The following is a 17857-nucleotide window of genomic DNA, read 5'->3' on the forward strand; positions in this document are numbered from 1 at the left end:
ACTGCTGCCTCACAGCGCCGGGGACCCGGGGCGGCACGGGTGGCACAGCGGGTCAGCACTGCTGCCTCACAGTGCCAGGGACCCGGGGCGGCACGGGTGGCACAGCGGGTCAGCACTGCTGCCTCACAGTGCCAGGGACCCGGGGCGGCACGGGTGGCACAGCGGGTCAGCACTGCTGCCTCACAGCGCCGGGGACCCGGGGCAGCACGGGTGGCACAGCGGGTCAGCACTGCTGCCTCACAGCGCCAGGGACTCGGGGCAGCACGGGTGGCACAGCGGTTAGCACTGCTGCCTCACAGCGCCGGGGACTCGGGGCAGCACGGGTGGCACAGCGGGTTAGCACTGCTGCCTCACAGCGCCAGGGACCCGGGGCGGCACGGGTGGCACAGCGGGTTAGCACTGCTGCCTCACAGCGCCAGGGACCCGGGGCAGCACGGGTGGCACAGCGGGTTAGCACTGCTGCCTCACAGCGCCAGGGACTCGGGTTCGATTCCAGGCTTCGGGTCACTGTCTGTGCAGAGTCTGCACGTTCTCCCCGTGTCTGCGTGGGTTTCCTCCGGGAGCTCTGGTTTCCTCCCACAGTCCAAAGACGTGCTGGTTAGATGCATTGGCCATGCTAAATTCTCCCTCAGTGTACCCGAACAGGTGCCGGAGTGTGGCGACTAGGGGATTTTCACAATAACTTCATTGCTGTGTTAATGTAAGCCCTACTTGTGACTAATAAATTACTTTATTTTCTAACCCCTCCCCCCGCCCCCCCCACGGTGTGTTTTGCGGTGGCAGAGGTGGCCCGTCATTGTCCGCTGGCAGCATGTCCCAGTCCCGCCGGTGTCATTGGCTTTTCCACGTGTCGCCGGTGGGAAGATTCCGGCAAAGGTCTTCACATTATAAAGTGTGTCACCAACAGTGAGCAAGTCTCTGCACACTATAATAGCTCCAGGAGTCAGCTGGAAAGGAACAGTGCACAAAAGAAAGCAAAATCATAAGCCTGTGGTTAACTACAAACAGGCCCCAACCAGGGCAATACAACATTGGACCCGCTCAGGGGCCTGCTTTATAAGTTTAAGTTTTAAAAAAAAATTATTTATTAGTGTCACAAGTCAGCTTATATTAACACTGTAATGAAGTTACTGTGAAAATCTCCCAGTCGCCACACTCCGGCACCTGTTCGGGTACGCTGAGGGAGAATTTAGCACGGCCAATCCATCTAACCAGCACGTCTTTCAGACTGTGGGAGGAAACCGGAGCACCCGGAGGAAACCCACGCAGACACAGGGAGAACATGCAGACCCAACACAGACAATCACCCAAGCCGGGAATCGAACCCGGGTCCCTGGCGCTGTGAGGCAGCAGTGCTAACCACTGTGCCACCGTGCCACCTTGGGCTCGGTATACGAGCTCCACCTTGGCCAGGTAATTACCAATCACGGGGGAGCTCGTATTCTACGAGTCTTACGGGGAGGTAAATCAGAGATTCCCCATGCAAGTCCTGGAGTTATCACACACGCTGTAACACGTGGTTAATGTTTCAGGTTGGTGACCTTTTAAAATGCTCTGTAAAACCTGCTCTGGTCACCAAAAGGTAAACACCGAGTGATGTGAATCTCCACGGTTTTGAGCCGGATTGAGAGATCTTCGGCTGCCTTTCTACACTGCCAAGCTCAGTATTCTGTGCGGAACAGTCAGGCTTTCCAACATCAAAGTGGAAAGTGACGCCTGCCAACCCAAATTAACCGACATGTCTGGAGGATACTCGTAACATTTCATCAAAGATTGGCTGCATGTCCTTTTCCCTGGTAATGTTAATTTAAGTCTTCAGACTGATCCACTTAAGCAACTGAAGATATGCACAAGTGCACTGTGGAGACCGACAGAATTGGGAATCTCTGTAGTATTTGATAGCTTGCAATTAGCTGCTGAATGGATGTCTTGGCATTCACCCAGCTCCCCCAAGCCAACCAGTGAAGAGTTACCCCTCTAATATATCCTCCCCACCTCTCCAATTTTCCATCCCCCAACACCTGCCCGCTCTGCAGATGGGATTGAATAATCAGTCGCGGGTTACTTTTGGCACAGTGGTTAGCACTGCTGCCTCACAGCGCCAGGGACCCGGGTTCGATTCCCGGCTTGGGTCACCGTCTGTGCGGAGTTTGCACATTCTCCCCCTGTCTGCGTGGGTTTCCTCCGGGTGCTCCGGTTCCCTCCCACAGTCCGAAAGACGTGCTGGTTAGGTGCCTTGGCCGTGCTAAATTCTCCCTCAGTGTTACCCGAACAGGAGTGTGGGTGACTAGGGGATTTTCACAGTAACTTCATTGCAGTGTTAATGTAAGCCTACTTGTGATGCGAATAAATAAACTTTCAAACTGCTTCTCCCGGGTGGGGCCAAGGTTGCTGTCACTCCACACTTATGCAGTGTGTATCTCGGAGCTTCCTCCATTCCCATGCCTAGAAGCATTAGAATCATAGAAACCCTACAGCACAGAAAGAGGCCATTCGGCCCATCGAGTCTGCACCGACCACAATCCCACCCAGGCCCTACCCCCATATATTTTACCCACTAATCCCTTTAACCTACACATCCCAGGACACTAAGGGACAATTTAGCACGGCCAATCAACCTAACCCGCACATCTTTGGACTGTGGGAGGAAACCGGAGCACCCGGAGGAAACCCACGCAGACACGAGGAGAATGTGCAAACTCCACACAGACAGTGACCCAAGCCGGGAATCGAACCCAGGTTCCTGGAGCTGTGAAGCAGCAGTGCTAACCACTGTGCTACCGTGCCGCCCTAAGACAATTGAAAATAATATGGTGATAAAGTGGGTAACTGTTCACGCTGAATAGTAATGGACTCTGTGAAGTTCGGCCCCACGGAATACGCGCGAGCAAGGAGGAGCCATTCATCATTATCTGTGAAAATAAGGTTGTCTCATTCATAATTTATTTTGTTGTGATTGAAACGGAATTAAATTTATATTAAATAGAGTATTTGATTGATCTGTTTTGCATTGTGACTGGATTTGATAGTGACTGATATGATTTTACATTTCAGTAACACCCATGTTTCCCCATGGCGTTATGAATAGCTTTAGAATGATGATTCCGTATTGACTTTTCACCCGATATTCTTCAAATGAATCCTGACTGGTTCATTATGGAGCAGGGAAAGGCTCCAGCTTCTGTTCCAGACTCACAATGAGGCGCCTAGATTTAGATTCATTTGCCTTGTGCTTTCTTTAACTGATCTTACCTGGTGGTGCTGGCTGTCACGGCTACGGGTCGCCTTGGATATCTCATCCAATTAGGGGTGTATAATTGTGTGCTAATCCCATGTGGAGCACACACAACCATGCAAGCACACATGCATACACGTACACACCCGTACACACGCACATACACACAGACATACACACACTCTTACACGTACACACACATGAACACACACAAAAATGCACGCATACACCCAACGGATGCACATGCACACATAATAGACGCACATGCACACACATACATGCATACTTGCACACACAAAAATGCACACACCCAACAGACACACATGCACACACACATGCATACATGCACACAAAAACACATGCACATACAGAAACACGCACACAGACACACCCATGCATGCGCACGCATGCACACGCACACAAACACATGCACAAACACATGCAGAAACATGCACAAATGCATGCACACATGAGCATGCACACACATGCAGATACACACACAAGCACACACGTGTGCTCACACACACGTGCACTCATACACATGCGCTCTCTCACACACGTGCTCACAAACGCGCACACTCCACACACACACACACGCACATACATACACACACATGCATGCACACACACACACGCACACACACAGCTGAATTTAAACTCTCGTGTATGTGGGTGGGTTTTGAATGGGTTAAAACTGAGCCCGGACACTGCAGGAGACAGTGATCAGAAGGAGAAACACCGGTGGATCATTCGCCTTCCAAGCTGCAGCGTCACTGAACCGAAATTATAGTCTTTCCACAAGGATACGCGGCCAGACACGAGGACACTCGGCCAGACACATCAATGCTGCTTGGTGTGTCTGACTCTGCAGCATCACAGGCAATCCCCACTACACATTGGACCCTTGGAGCAACATTTAGTTTGTTTAACCTCTCACCTTTTCTCTGAAGCTTGCGCTGAATCTCTGGTTCGGGGGTGGGGGGGGGGGGGGGGGGGGGGTGTTCCTGCTCCACCAACACTGCTCAGCGCGCTGTAAACAGGAGTTAGACGATAACAACTTGAGGTGTTTTGTTTTTGCTCACATCCTCTCTGCCTGGGCCTGGGCCTCCCCTTGAGGCCCCACTGCCTGACAGCCTAAACTGAGACTCGCAACTTGCTGACGGTGATGGGCTAGGGGCGTTTAGCATCTTGCGTTCCATGGCATTATGGGTCAAAAGGCTGGAGGACTTCAGCGCTTTTTGGTGCGAGACTCCTTTAATTAAAGGAGCCCCCTTCTCCTGTCGCAACCTCTCCCAGCGTGGCACATCAGCAGGTGCTAATCGAAAGAGAGGAGAAGACAGCTGAAGATGTTGGAAGTCTAAAGTGAAGACACAGCAGGTTGGTAAAATCAGTGGAGATGATTAAGAGGTGGTTTCTACATTGAGCGTAGGGGCCAGGCTGGTCTCAATGCCAATGAGAATAACACTGATTTGCCCTGTCTCTTTCCACATGTTAACATGTGCATTTGCAGCTGTCTGTGCTTTATTTTCTCGTGTACATATTCCTCACTCACCGAGCTCTACCATCGCAGTAATTATAACATTCAGCACTTCCTTCAAGGACATCTGGATGCGTTCTGGCATCATTCTCCATGAAGTCAAGTTGACATTGAAGGGGCTTAGGCTTTGACTTTCCATGAGTTGTATTTGCTCAACATTAACCGCAAGAGCTGGCATTTAGGTCGCACCCTCAAACCCAACCCTCCCCCCCAAAAGTATTTCGCAAAACATAATTGAAGAAAATTTCATACCCAGACATGTAAGGAGATATTGGAGGGAATTTTCCCATCCTGCCCACCATGGGAATCGTAGCGGGCAAGAGGGGGGTTGCTGATCATGCAAATGTCCGTTGACCTGGGGCGGAATTTTCTGGTCTTGGGTGAGCCGGAAAATCCTATCCGTGAAGACAGGAGTAAAAGAGGCTGGTTTGAAGGAGTTTCTTAAAGGAAAACAGTGGATCAGAGAGGGGGCTTCCAGGACTTATAGAATCATAGAATCCTGCAGTGCAGAAGGAGGCCATTCAGCCCATCGAGTCTGCACCGACCATAATCCCACCCAGACCCTATCCCCATGACCCCATGCGTTTACCCTAGCTAGTCCCCCTGATACTAAGGGGCAATTTAGCATGGCCAATCCACCTAACCTGCACATCTTTGGACTGTGGGAGGAAACCGGAGCACCCGGAGGAAACCCACACAGACACGGGGAGAACGTGCAGACTCCACACATACAGTGACCCGAGCTGGGAATCGAACCCGGGTCCCTGGCGCTGTGAGGCAGCAGTGCTAACCACTGTGCCACCGTGCCGCCCTAGCTTAGAGCCCAAGCAATTGAAAGCACAGCCATCAATGATGGAGCAATGAAGATTGGGGATGAGTAAGAAACCTTGCACAGTAGTGGTCTGACTGTGGGAGCATTTATTGTGCATCCCTAGTTGCCCCTGAGAAGGTAGTGGTGGGCCGCCATCTTGAATCGCTGCAGTCCACGTGCTGTGGGTTGACCCACAATGCCGTTAGGGAGGGATGAGCTTTACTCAAGTTATAGAATGGAATCAGAGCGTGGTTACAGCGCGGAAGAAGCCTATTCGGCCCGTCGTGTTTGTGCTAGCTCTCTGCAAGAGCAACTCACCCAGTCCCGCTCCCCGGTCTTTTACCCACAGCTCTGCAGAACCTCTCTCTTCAGAAAATGACCCAATTCTCTTCCGAGTGCCGAGATTCATCCCGCCTCCACCACACTCTCAGGCAGTGCATTCCTGATTATAATCCCCCTGCTGCACTAAAAACAAAGGCCGGGATTCTCCAGTCCCGCTGCAGTGAATGGAGATGTGGCTGAGCGCCAAATTCTCCGTTCCCGCCGGAAGCAGTAGCGGGGTGGGGGAGACTGGAGAATTCCGGCCAAAAGCTTTTTTCCCTCATATTGTCATCACTTTATTTGCCAATTATCTGAAATCGATGTGCTGGTTCTCAATTTAAAAAAAGGGGCGGCATGGACAAGTTGGGCCGAAGGGCCTGTTTCCATGCTGTAAATCTCTATGACTCTATGCCAACAGGATCAGTTCTTTTCCCTTTCCAATCCTGTCCAAACCCGCCCCCCCTCACCCCCCTCCCACCCCCCCCATGATTTTAAAAACCTCTTATTAATCTCTGCTGCATGTCCTCTTCCCCAAGGAGAACAGCCCCAGATTCACTAATCTATCCATGTTATTGACGTTCCTCATTCCTGGAACCATTCCCGTGAATCTTTGCCGCACCCTCTCTCATGCCTTCATATCCCATCCAAGATTCAAGCAAAGTGGGTATCAGAAATGTTCCACCATCTCAGAAAGACGTCGATAAACTGGAAAGATTGCAGGGAAGATTTACAAGGATGTTGCCGAGACTAATGGGCCTGAGTTACAGGGAGAGGTTGGCCTTGGAATGTCGGAGAATGAGGGGTGACCTTACTGAGGTGTATAAAATCATGAGGGGCACAGATAGGATGAACGCACGTAGTCTTTTTCCCGGGGAAGGGGAATTGAAAACTAGAGGGCAGAGGTTTAAGGTGAAAGGAGAAAGATTTAAAAGGGTCCTGAGGGGTAACTTCTTCACACAGAGGGTGGTGCGTATATGGAAGAGCTGCCAGAGAAAGTGGTTGAGGCGGGTACAATAGCAACGTTTATAAAGCATTTGTATAAGTACATGGATGGGAAAGGGTCAAACACAGCAGCACGGTGGCACAGTGGTTAGCACTGCTGCCTCACAGCGCCGGGGATCCGGGTTCGATTCCCAGCTTGGGTGACTGTTTGTGTGGAATCTGCACGTTTTCTCCTGGTGTCTGCGTGAGTTTCTTCCGGGTGCTCAGGTTTCCTTCCAAAGATGTGCGGGTTAGGAGGGTTGGCCATGCTAAATTGCCCCCTTAGTGTCAGGAGGAATAGCTAGGGTAAATGCATGGGGTCATGGGGATTGTGGTTGGTGCAAACCCAATGGGCCGAATGGCCTCCTTCTGCATTGATGGATTCAATGGTTTTATGAATTGGGATTAGCTGGGAAGGCATCATGGATCGGTTGGGCTGAAGGGCCTGTTTCCGAGCTGTGTTGCTCTATAACTCCCTACCAGGTTGCTTTCAAAGACAGGTAAGTTGATGAGAATCTAAACATTCCGATGTGCTGTACCGTAACTTTGCCGTGTGATTGAGAGTGAGAGAGAGAGAGGAAATATATGTTGCATTCACTCTTGTTAAGGCCTCCAATCTTTTTCCTTCAGCCTATAATACGGGAATATGAGATGTATGTAACCTTGAAGAAAAATAAGAAGGGAAGCCTGGGTTTCACGATAGTGCGCAGTAAGCTGGACAACTGCTATTACATCCGTGACGTGCTGGATAACCCTGCCAAGTCTGATGGACGACTAAGAGCAGGAGACAGGCTCATAACGGTAAAGAAATTAGCATTAGAAAAATTGGCCTATGTATCTGGTTATCCAATGTGCCAGCAAGCGGCATTTCACATTGATGGTAGTGTTTTGGATGCCCTGTTGTTAAATCAGGATTCGGCCTTCAACAATCAACCTGGGTTTGGACACACTCTCCTCCAGTTCCACCTCTCTTACTGATTAATGTTCCACAGCAAATCCCTCAGTTCGCTGCTCTCAATGTGTGCTGCAGACATTTAAGGGTGGGACATTGGATGGGGTACAGTGTGTGTGTGAGGGTGGGGAGATGGATGGGGTACAATGTGTGTGAGGTTGGGGACTTAGATGGGGTACAGTGTGTGTGTGAGGGTGGGGAGTTGGATGGAGTAGAGTGTGTGTGTGAGGGTGGGACATTGGATGGGGTACAGTGTGTGTGTGAGGGTGGGGAGATGGATGGGGTACAGTGTGTGTGTGTGAGGGTGGGGAGATGGATGGGGTACAGTGTGTGTGAGGTTGGGGACTTAGATGGGGTACAGTGTGTGTGTGAGGGTGGGGAGTTGGATGGAGTAGAGTGTGTGTGTGAGGGTGGGACATTGGATGGGGTACAGTGTGTGTGTGAGGGTGGGACATTGGATGGGGTACAGTGTGTGTGAGGGTGGGACATTGGATGGGGTACAGTGTGTGTGAGGGTGGGACATTGGATGGGGTATAGTGTGTGTGTGAGGGTGGGGAGATGGATGGGGTACAATGTGTGTGTGCGTGTGTATGAGGATGGGGAGTTGGATGGGATACAGTATGTGTGAGGGCGGGGAGTTGGATGGGGTACAGTGTGTGTGTGAGGGTGGGGAGATGGATGGGGTACAGTGTGTGTGAGGTTGGGGACTTAGATGGGGTATAGTGTGTGTGTGAGGGTGGGGAGTTGGATGGGGTACTGTGTGTGTCTGTGTGTGTGTCTGTGTGTGTGTCTATGTGTGTGTGTCTATGTGTGTGTGTGTGTGTCTATGTGTGTGTTTGTGTGTCTATGTGTGTGTGTGTCTATGTGTGTGTCTGTGCGTTTTTGTGTGTCTGTGTGTGTTTGTGTGTCTATGTGTGTGTCTATGTGTGTGTGTGTGGGGGGGGTGGTGGGGGGGGGCGTTGTAGTTGGGTAGGGTGCAGCATTTCTGATGCTTGGGTCTGAAATTAGATGAAAGTTTTTGTGAAAAGGATCAGGATTTGGGGAGTGTGCGGATGTGGACAGAATGACGGCAATGAACCGAGAATCGGAGTACAATCAAACTGATTCACTTCCGGGCTGATTTATGAGATCCACCTTTGCTCACTTGTAGGTTCTCTGTAAACTATTCGGGGCAGCGTTATACAGAATCTATAAATTCCTCCGTTATCTTCCAAATCCCGTTGATGATTTTAGAAATATAATAGTCATTAGCGGGATCTTCTGTGTCTGTCATTGTGTAAGAAAGCATTATGAAAAAGATCCCTTCTCTTCATTACTCTGTAGTCTGACTCATTTGTGCTTTACATTGCGGAGCTGAAGGTAATAAAGAGAGGGTCAGTGATCCTTTGGAATTTGATTTGTTTACCTAGTGGAGAGTCCGGCCAAGTACTGAAAATTCCTTTTGGAGTTCTTACACCCGAAAGTCAAACTTGTTTAAACAGTCCACCACTCCCCACTCTTCCTCTGCATTATATTGGAAATAAATCTATAAGGCGTGGAAAGTGGTCAGCTTTCCAGGGGTTGTTCTATTCAGGGACATTAATATAGGCTGGCATTTTCTGGCCGTTCACGCCAGTGGGATTCTCCAGTCCCGCTGCAGTGAATGAAGATTCAGCTGAGCGCCAAATTCTCCACCCTCTCTGGCAGCAGCGGCAGGGCGTGAACAAAGTGTTTATTTACGATGGAATCCATTTGCTCTTGAAGCTTGAGCATTGGTTTTTCGAATTGGCATTGCCAATCTCCCTCCCTCCCTCTCATCCCAATTCCACCCTCCCCCCGCACTGCCCAGCTGCTCCCCCACTTTCCTCTGTCATCCCCAAAGCCGCTCACCTATCCTGTAGTTCCATTCCAAGAAAGGAAGAGGATTGGGCCTACAACCGGAAGAGTTCCTTCCGGATCAATAACAACTGACAAACTGTTGAACAAATTGGGTGGAATTTTCGGGAATTGTAGCGGGCGGGACACGGACGATGCAAAGGTCCGTTGACCTCCGGCGGGATTTTTCCGGTCTTGGAGCGAGTGCGGCCGGAATATCCCGCCCATTGGCTGAGGAACAGAAAGCAGTGTGTAGGGTGGTTATTCCAGTTGGTGACCAGGTCCACTGAGCACATTTAGGTGCAGTGCCGAGAGAACACGGCACTGCCAGTGGTGCTGTTTTTTCAGATGAGATATTGAACCGAGATCAGCCCCAGAATGGGCCTCTGAGGCATAAACCTCGGGGAAAACAAATAAACAACATGAGTGAACGGCAAGAGGCCTTGTTTGTCTTAACTTGTCCATCATCCTGCAGGTAAACAACTTTGACGTCACAAACATTTCACACGAGAATGCCATTAACCTGCTACGGTCTGCTCCTGCCAAACTGAACCTCATGGTCGGACGAGCTGCCCAGAACCTGCTTCCAGCACTCCCTCTGGAAAAGATCCCGGATATCATCCTGCAGAGAGGCCCAAACGGACAGCTGGGTACGTGCCAGAAAAAAGTTGTCAAGAACATTTTGATTGGCGCTTCAGTTTGGAGTTGGCCTATCGTGTATTTGGACTCGGGTTCACCTTAATTTCACTTTGCACCCCCCACCCCACCAACTCTGAGCTGTGATGTTATGCTTAAATACAACACATTTTAATTATTTATTTATTTGCATCATGAGTAGGCTTACATTAACATTGCAATGAAGTTACTGTGAAAATCCCCTAGTCGCCACACTCCGGCGCCTGTTCGGGTATCACTGAGGGAGAATTTAGCACGGCCAATGCACCCAACCAGCACGCCTTCGGACTGTGGGAGGAAACCGGAGCACCCGGAGGAAACCCACGCAGACATGGAGAGAATGTGCAGACCCCACACAGACAGTGACCCAAGCCGGGAATCGAACCTGGGTCCCTGGCACTGTGAGGCAGCAGTGCTAACCACTGTGCCACCGTGCCGCCCCTGCATAGTGCATCTGTAAAAATTGGTGAGAGTCGTAGCTGACATGCCAAATTTCCTTAGCCATTTGAGAAAGTAGAGGCGTTGGTGGGCTTTCTTGACTATAGTGTCGGCATGGGGGGGGGACCAGGACAGGTTGTTGGTGATCTGGAGACCTGGAAACTTGAGGCTTTCGACCCTTTCCCCTTCACCACTGTTGATGGAGATAGAACTCTGTGATTTATTACTAATCATCCACAGTTGTCACCGAAAATAGGTTACTCAGACATTGGACCTGAGTGAACAGGGCGTGAGTGGGATGAAAATGGTGCTGGTAGCCTGTTCTAATAGAGTGTCGGTGCACTGGATTGCAATCACATGTGCAGTTCTTAACACAGTTATTAACAAACTTAACACAACATGTTCCTGACAATGTGCAACGTGAGCCAGACTCTGTTTTAGATTTGATGTTTGCGATTTCTTCATTACGTCGGTTTATCTTCCAGCAGCATTAGGTGGAGTCAGTCTGTCAGGATAGACAACCACCAGGGGGCAAAGCTCAAAGTTTTCTATCCAGAAAAAGAGACATCCTGTCAAAGTTTTTCACCTTGCACTCAGCAGGACAGATTAGCAAGAATACCAGATCTCGAAGGGAACAAGAATTCATACTGTGTGCAGTAGAAATTCTCATGCAGTACCAATGGCTATTTGCTTTGAGATTTGGTATGGAGTCATAGAGGTTTACAGCATGGAAACAGGCCCTCTGACCCAACTTGTCCATGCTGCCCAGTTTTTACCTGGTATACTTGCGAATCTGCCCGGTTGAGTGCAAGTTGAAAAGCTTCGACAGCATGGCCAGAATTCTCCGGTCTCGCACGCACCGCCACCAGTGAGAACGGAGAATTTGGCGCTCGGCCAAATCTCCATTCGGAGCAGCGGGACTGGAGAATCCCAGCCCCGGGCGAGGTTGGAGAACCTTGCCCCATGTCCACGAAAAGATCAGCCATGATCTTATTGAATGGCGGAGCAGGCTTGAGGGATCAGATGGCCTACTCCTGCTCCTAGTTCTTATGTTTTTATGTTCTTATGTCCCATTCCCAGCAATACTCAGGTTCCGCCATACCAAGTGAATACTTTCTATTCTGTTGTTTTAAACCAATGTTCTGCCCGATAAACATTTGGTCCTTTTTATGGTTTATCATATCAGAGATTGGAAAGAAAAAGGTTGTAAGCTTTGGCTGTAGTAATATATGATGTGGAGATGCCGGCGTTGGACTGGGGTAAACACAGTAAGAAGTCTAACAACACCAGGTTAAAGTCCAACAGGTTTATTTGGTAGCAAAAGCCACAAGCTTTCGGAACAGGCTGTTCCTTCGTCAGGTGGGTGGGAGTTCTGATCACAAACAGGGCACAAAGACACAAACTCAATTTACATGAATAATGATTGGAATGTGAGTCTTTACAGCTAATCAAGTCTTAAAGGTACTATCTGTAACTATCGGTAACCCCCACAACTTGCCTGGATGTGCAAAATCTCACTAGCTGTCCTGTCTGGAGACAATACACATCTCTTTAACCTGTGCTTAATGCTCCCTCCACTCACATTGTCTGTAAAAGGCATTGATTCTATTTCGTAACTCAAGAGTTTCATTATTTCCTTAAACTTGATTAGAATGACATGAAGATTGGGGCGGCACGGTGGCACAGTGGTTAGCACTGCTGCCTCACAGTGCCAGGGACCCGGGTTCAATCCTGGCTTGGGTCACTGTCTGTGTGGAGTTCGCACGTTCTCCCCGTGTCTGCGTGGGTTTCCTCCGGGTGCTCCGGTTTCCTCCCACAGTCCAAAGATGTGCGGGTTAGGTGGATTGGCCATGCTAAGTTGCCCCTTAGTGTCAGGGAGACTAGCTAGGGTAAATACATGGGATTATGGGAATAGGGCCTGGGTGGGATTGTGATCGGTGCAGACTCGATGGGCGCACCATCGCGCTGTAGGGATTTTATTCATGATTTATGATTACCCGACTGACGTAACTGATTTTAATTTCCCGCAGGAAGTTAGTGATGGTGTTAACATGCTCCAGTGACTGTGTTACTAATATCCCTTGCTGGTGGTCTGATTCGAGTTTGTTCTTGTCGCTGCAGGTTTAAAGTTAACGGGAGGGATAGGCAGCAAGTGGCAAGGCATTTACGTGCTTGAGGTTGTGCCAAACTCCCCCGCCAGTTCGGAAGGCAGCCTGCAGCCAAGGGACAAGATCCTTTACATCTGCGACATGTGCACCATGGGCATGACCTTGGATGATGCGGTGCGGGCTTGTGATACCGAAAACGGCCAAATAAAAGTCAAGGCAATGAGGTAAGGCTGCTTTTTAGCAACGTGGCGCTGCCTCACTCTTCAGGGCTACCTGATATTCAACACTGTGGTCCATCAATATAAAGATATTTCGGGCGGGGTGTTCTGGCTGTTCCCCAATCTAAGTTTAAGTTTGAAGTTGATTTATTAGAGTCACAAGTCGGCTTACATTAACACTGCAATGAAGTTACTGTGAAAATCCCCTAGTCGCCACTCTCCGGCACCTGTTCAGGTACACTGAGGGAGAATTTAGCATGGCCAATGCACTCAACCAGCACGTCTTTCAGACTGTGGGAGGAAACTGGAGCACCCGGAGGAAACCCACGCAGACACGGGGAGAACGTGCAGACTCCGCACAGACAGTGACCCGAGCCGGGAATCGAACCCGGGTCCCTGGCGCAGCAGTGCTAACCCACTGTGCCACCTTGCCGCCATCTTGCGGTCCTGCTGATATTGACCATACCCTGCCACCCCCCAACCCCCAACCATTCCCCCCGCTGGCGCCAAGGATGTAAACAACTGGAAACCCCATTGACAGCGGCGGGATTGGAAAATCCCATCTCTGGCCAATGGCGGACCACCTCCGCTGCTGTGAAATTCACCAGGGTGAGGGTGGGCAGAGGGAGGGGGGGAGGGGGTGGAAAATCCTACCCCGAAATATTGAAATTTCAGACACATGAGCTATCGGGCCTCCCGATATTGAAATTTCAGACACATGAGCTATCGGGCCCCCCCGCCCCCCTCTCCACATGGCCGCTCAGTTCAAGGGCAACTAGGGATGGGCAATAAATGATGGCCTAGCCAGCAATGCCCATGTCCCACGAATGAATTAAAAAAAGAATTTCATGACAGCTTCATGGATTGGCACAGCAGTTGGAAATAAAGGACAAACGGGAATGAGCGCATGTGGGGAATAAACTTGAAGGGCTACGGGGAGAGAAACATAGGAACAGGAGGAGGCCATTCAGCCCTTCCAGCTTGCTCTGCCATTCATTACGATCATGGCTGATCATCGAAGTCAATACCCTGATCCTGCTTTCCCCTGAAGAGTGAGGGAACTCTGGCTGATTCCGTCCCCCCCCCGCCACCCCAGTAAGACTAAGGCTAATTGCTGCTTCTCTGTGCCGTCTCGGTAAGATTATTGGGTCCGTGTGAAGCATGAATTAAACCTTTGTTGCTTTCAGAACAGATTCAATGTGACAGGTACTTGCTTCCATCGTACTGGTAGTAAAGGGGCTGGTGATTGGTAATGTTTCAGGTACAAGGAGCATTTTAACTGATTATCCACGATGTCAGTGTGATAAAGACCCAGTGATGCAGGTAGATTTAACATTCTAGCATCTGAATGGATTTCCTTTTGCTTTCTCAGGGACGGGAAGCCAGTGGTCACTGCAGCAGAAATGATGGGTAAGAACCTCTCAAACATTAATGAGTTTAAACCACAATGATTAGCGTGTGTGTTAATGGAACTGCTGTACCTGGACAAGTAGACAGAGCTACCTGTGTGTGGCTGGGCGTCAGAGGTCGGGCTGCATCTCATGGATTGCTGTTTGGCGTTGTACGGCAGAACATTGATTTTACAACAATAACAACCTACATTTATCTAGTGCCTTTAATGTAATGAAACGTCCCGAGGCACAATTGGGACGAGCTTACTGGTTAAAACAAAGGGTGATATGGACAAGTTGGGCCAAAGGGCCTGCTTCCACCGGCTGCCGTCAGTGGTGGTGGAGGCGAACTCAATAGGGTCTTTTAACAGACTCCTGGATGAGTACATGGAGCTTAATAGGATGGAGGGTTATAGGTAGGTCTAGAAGGTAGGGATGTGTTCGGCACAACTTGTGGGGCCGAAGGGCCTGTTTGTGCTGTAGTTTTTCTATGTTCTATGTTGTAAACCTGTATGACTCTATGACGTCTTGGCATTGTTATCAAACAAAATCTGACCGAGGCCCCACAATTTAGGAGTGTGATGGAATATTCTCCACTTGCCTGGATGGGTGCAGCTCCTACAAGAAGCTCGACACCATCCAGGACAAAGCAGCCCCGCTCGACTGCTACCCATCCACCAACATTCACTCCCCCCACCACTGACGCACAGTGACAGAGACATCTCCCACCTTTAAGATCCACTCAGCAAGGCTCCTTTGGGAGACATTTTCCAGTGCCTTCGCACTTCAATTCAGAACTTGACTCTGAGACGCAATGTCATGTAACGCTCGCCACACCCCTGGACAGGCAGTAGGCAATAAAAGCTTAAAAGATTTGAGTACTCACCGTGCATTGTCTGGTTAATCCTCAACACGTCAAAGCACTTGTCAATAAAAGCACTTGGGCAATAAATGCTGGTCGGCCAGCGATGCCCATGTCCCACGAATGAATAAAAATAGAATTACATGACAGCTTCATGGATTGGCACAGCACTTAGGAATAAAGGACAAACGGGAATGAGCGCATGAGGGGAATAAAGTTGAAGGGCTACAGGGAGAGAAACATCGAAACATAGGAACAGGAGGAGGCCATTCGGCCCTTTGTCATTTTAGTACACGTTACCAAACAATTTGGGAACGTCCGCAGAGTGGAAAGATCTCACGATTGTGGTCTTTAAGTACTGCGCAACTGTACAAGTTGTCATTCCGTCCACGATGTACAAGAGAGAGAACTGATTCATACTAACTCCACACATTCCAGTATTGAAGCAAATATCATTGCTAATAACCGTGTTAATGCCGTGCCCTACTGGGGGAAGGAAGTCAGCCACCTTCCAGCCATGAGTTTGAGTAACTTTACCTCAGGACTAATCAGCTGTAACAGACTGGCAGTGTCTTATTCTCCCAGGAAGGTTGTTTAAGTGGCTGCGAGTGTTCCCGTGAGCAGATTGTGAAGTCTTTAGCAGTGAGATAAATGAGACAGGCCTGTCTCCGCAGTGGCAGTAGCAGAGGACTAATTGACGCTTCCTATATTGCAAAAGCGATTCAGTCGAACTGGTTCCACCATGTGCAATGAGGGCAAAATGGCAGCTACCTGGAGGCTTCTGTCTGGGACCACATTAACCTCTGGCTGGAACAGAGCTGTCACACCGGTCCGGCCAAGGTGTAATTAAGACTAATAACCACTCCATGTTCTTTGTCGGGTAGACAATATTAAGTAAAAGGTAAAGGCGTGTTAAGCAAGGACACTCGTCGTTTGAAGATGGCACGAATGTTGACAAGGTTGTCAAGAAAAGAGAGGCCTAGAACACAAAGCAAGGAAGTTATAATTAAACCATTACAGATCCTCCACTAGAGGACCACATAGATTCACTACAGTGCAGAAGAGGCCACTCAGCCCATCGCGTCTGCACCGACTCTCTGGCAGAGTGGGCCGGGTTTTATGGCCTTGCTCGAGCGAGACCGGAAATTCCTGCCCGAGATCAAAGGACATTTCCGTTGTCCGCCCCTCGCCCACTCCGATTCCAAGGCAGGAGACGCGGTAGAATTCCGGCGAATATCTCAGCCAAGTCCTCTCCCCCCACCCCTGTAACCTCACACATTTACCATGGCCAATCCAGAGTGAGTTTCTGGATTAATAGCCTCGCGATAATACCACTCGGCCATTGCCTTCCCTATACTGCAGGGGGCAGTGTCAAGCCACTGCAGTAAGTTGACAAGCGTAATCATGGACCAATCCAGTGGAAGTCTATGATTGTCAATGCCCTCTTGGGGCATGTTACCGGGAGGAGATTTTAAACAAAGAGGAACTGTTTGACTTTCCTTGGCTCAGAAATGGAAGACCACAGAATTATGCGAACGTCTATATTACAACATTAAACAATCATATAGTGATCACGGCATTTTAAAAAAAGCAATTACGAGATTATGTATCGCTCAATTGTGTGACATTTCACAGAGTTGCATTCACAAGAATGACTAACCCACCCTTACTGCCTCATTACAAGCTGGTTGACTCACTCTATCTATTGATATAAATCTTGTCTATCGCAGCTGTTGTCCATCTTGCACAGGGCCTGTGACTCACCGATCGTCAACCACATCCCAGAACCTCGCCAAGCTGAACGCGTTCAGTGGGAAAGGACGGGGGGGACCAACCCTGGCTATTAAGCAAGCATACTCCTTCACACTTGAACTGAGTTGTTCCAGGAGTTGGAACCAAGCTTGCTAATATAAGTGAATTCATCTGTCATTGGGGATAATCTTGTAATCTCTGAGCCGTCTGACCATCCCTAATTGCTCTTGAAAGTGTACCTTGCTTGGCCATCTCAGGGGGCAGCTAAGAAACAACTACATTGCTGTTGTAGACCTGCAGTCACATGTAGGCCAGACTGGATAAGGAAGGCAGATTTCCTTCCCTAAAGGGGGCACTGGAAAAACAACTTGGGTTTTTATGACAATCAGCAAAAATGGTCGACATTAATTCTGAATTATATTGGATTCAAATTTCACCATCTGCCATGGTGGGATTTGAACCTGGGTCCCCCAGAGCATTATCCCTGGATTACTGGTCCAATGACAGTACCACTACACCACTGCCTTCTTATGAAACATATTCTAAACAGTTTGCAAGTACCAGGGCGATACGGTGGCACAGTGGTCAGCACTGCTGCCTCACAGCTCCAGGGACCTGGGTTCGATTCCGGCCTCGGGTCACTGTCTGTGTGGAGTTTGCACATTCTCCCCGTGTCTGCGTGGGTTTCCTCTGGGTGCTCTGGTTTCCTCCTACAGTCCAAA

The 17857-nt window shown here is 49.6% G+C and overlaps 1 protein-coding gene across 1 annotated transcript in view; it reads left to right on the forward strand.

Annotated features, from left to right (window-relative positions):
• The window catches only part of ptpn20 (protein tyrosine phosphatase non-receptor type 20), a 322568-nt gene that overhangs the window by 250121 nt on the left and 54590 nt on the right, over positions 1-17857 (forward strand). The window contains exons 30-33 of the mRNA XM_078199281.1: positions 7516-7686; positions 10167-10341; positions 12926-13136; positions 14503-14540. Coding sequence (XP_078055407.1) covers positions 7516-7686; positions 10167-10341; positions 12926-13136; positions 14503-14540 — 595 coding nt within the window. The remainder of the gene's footprint in view (positions 1-7515; positions 7687-10166; positions 10342-12925; positions 13137-14502; positions 14541-17857) is intronic.

Source organism: Mustelus asterias, chromosome 28 (genome assembly GCF_964213995.1).
Source record: "Mustelus asterias chromosome 28, sMusAst1.hap1.1, whole genome shotgun sequence".
NCBI lineage: Eukaryota > Metazoa > Chordata > Chondrichthyes > Carcharhiniformes > Triakidae > Mustelus > Mustelus asterias.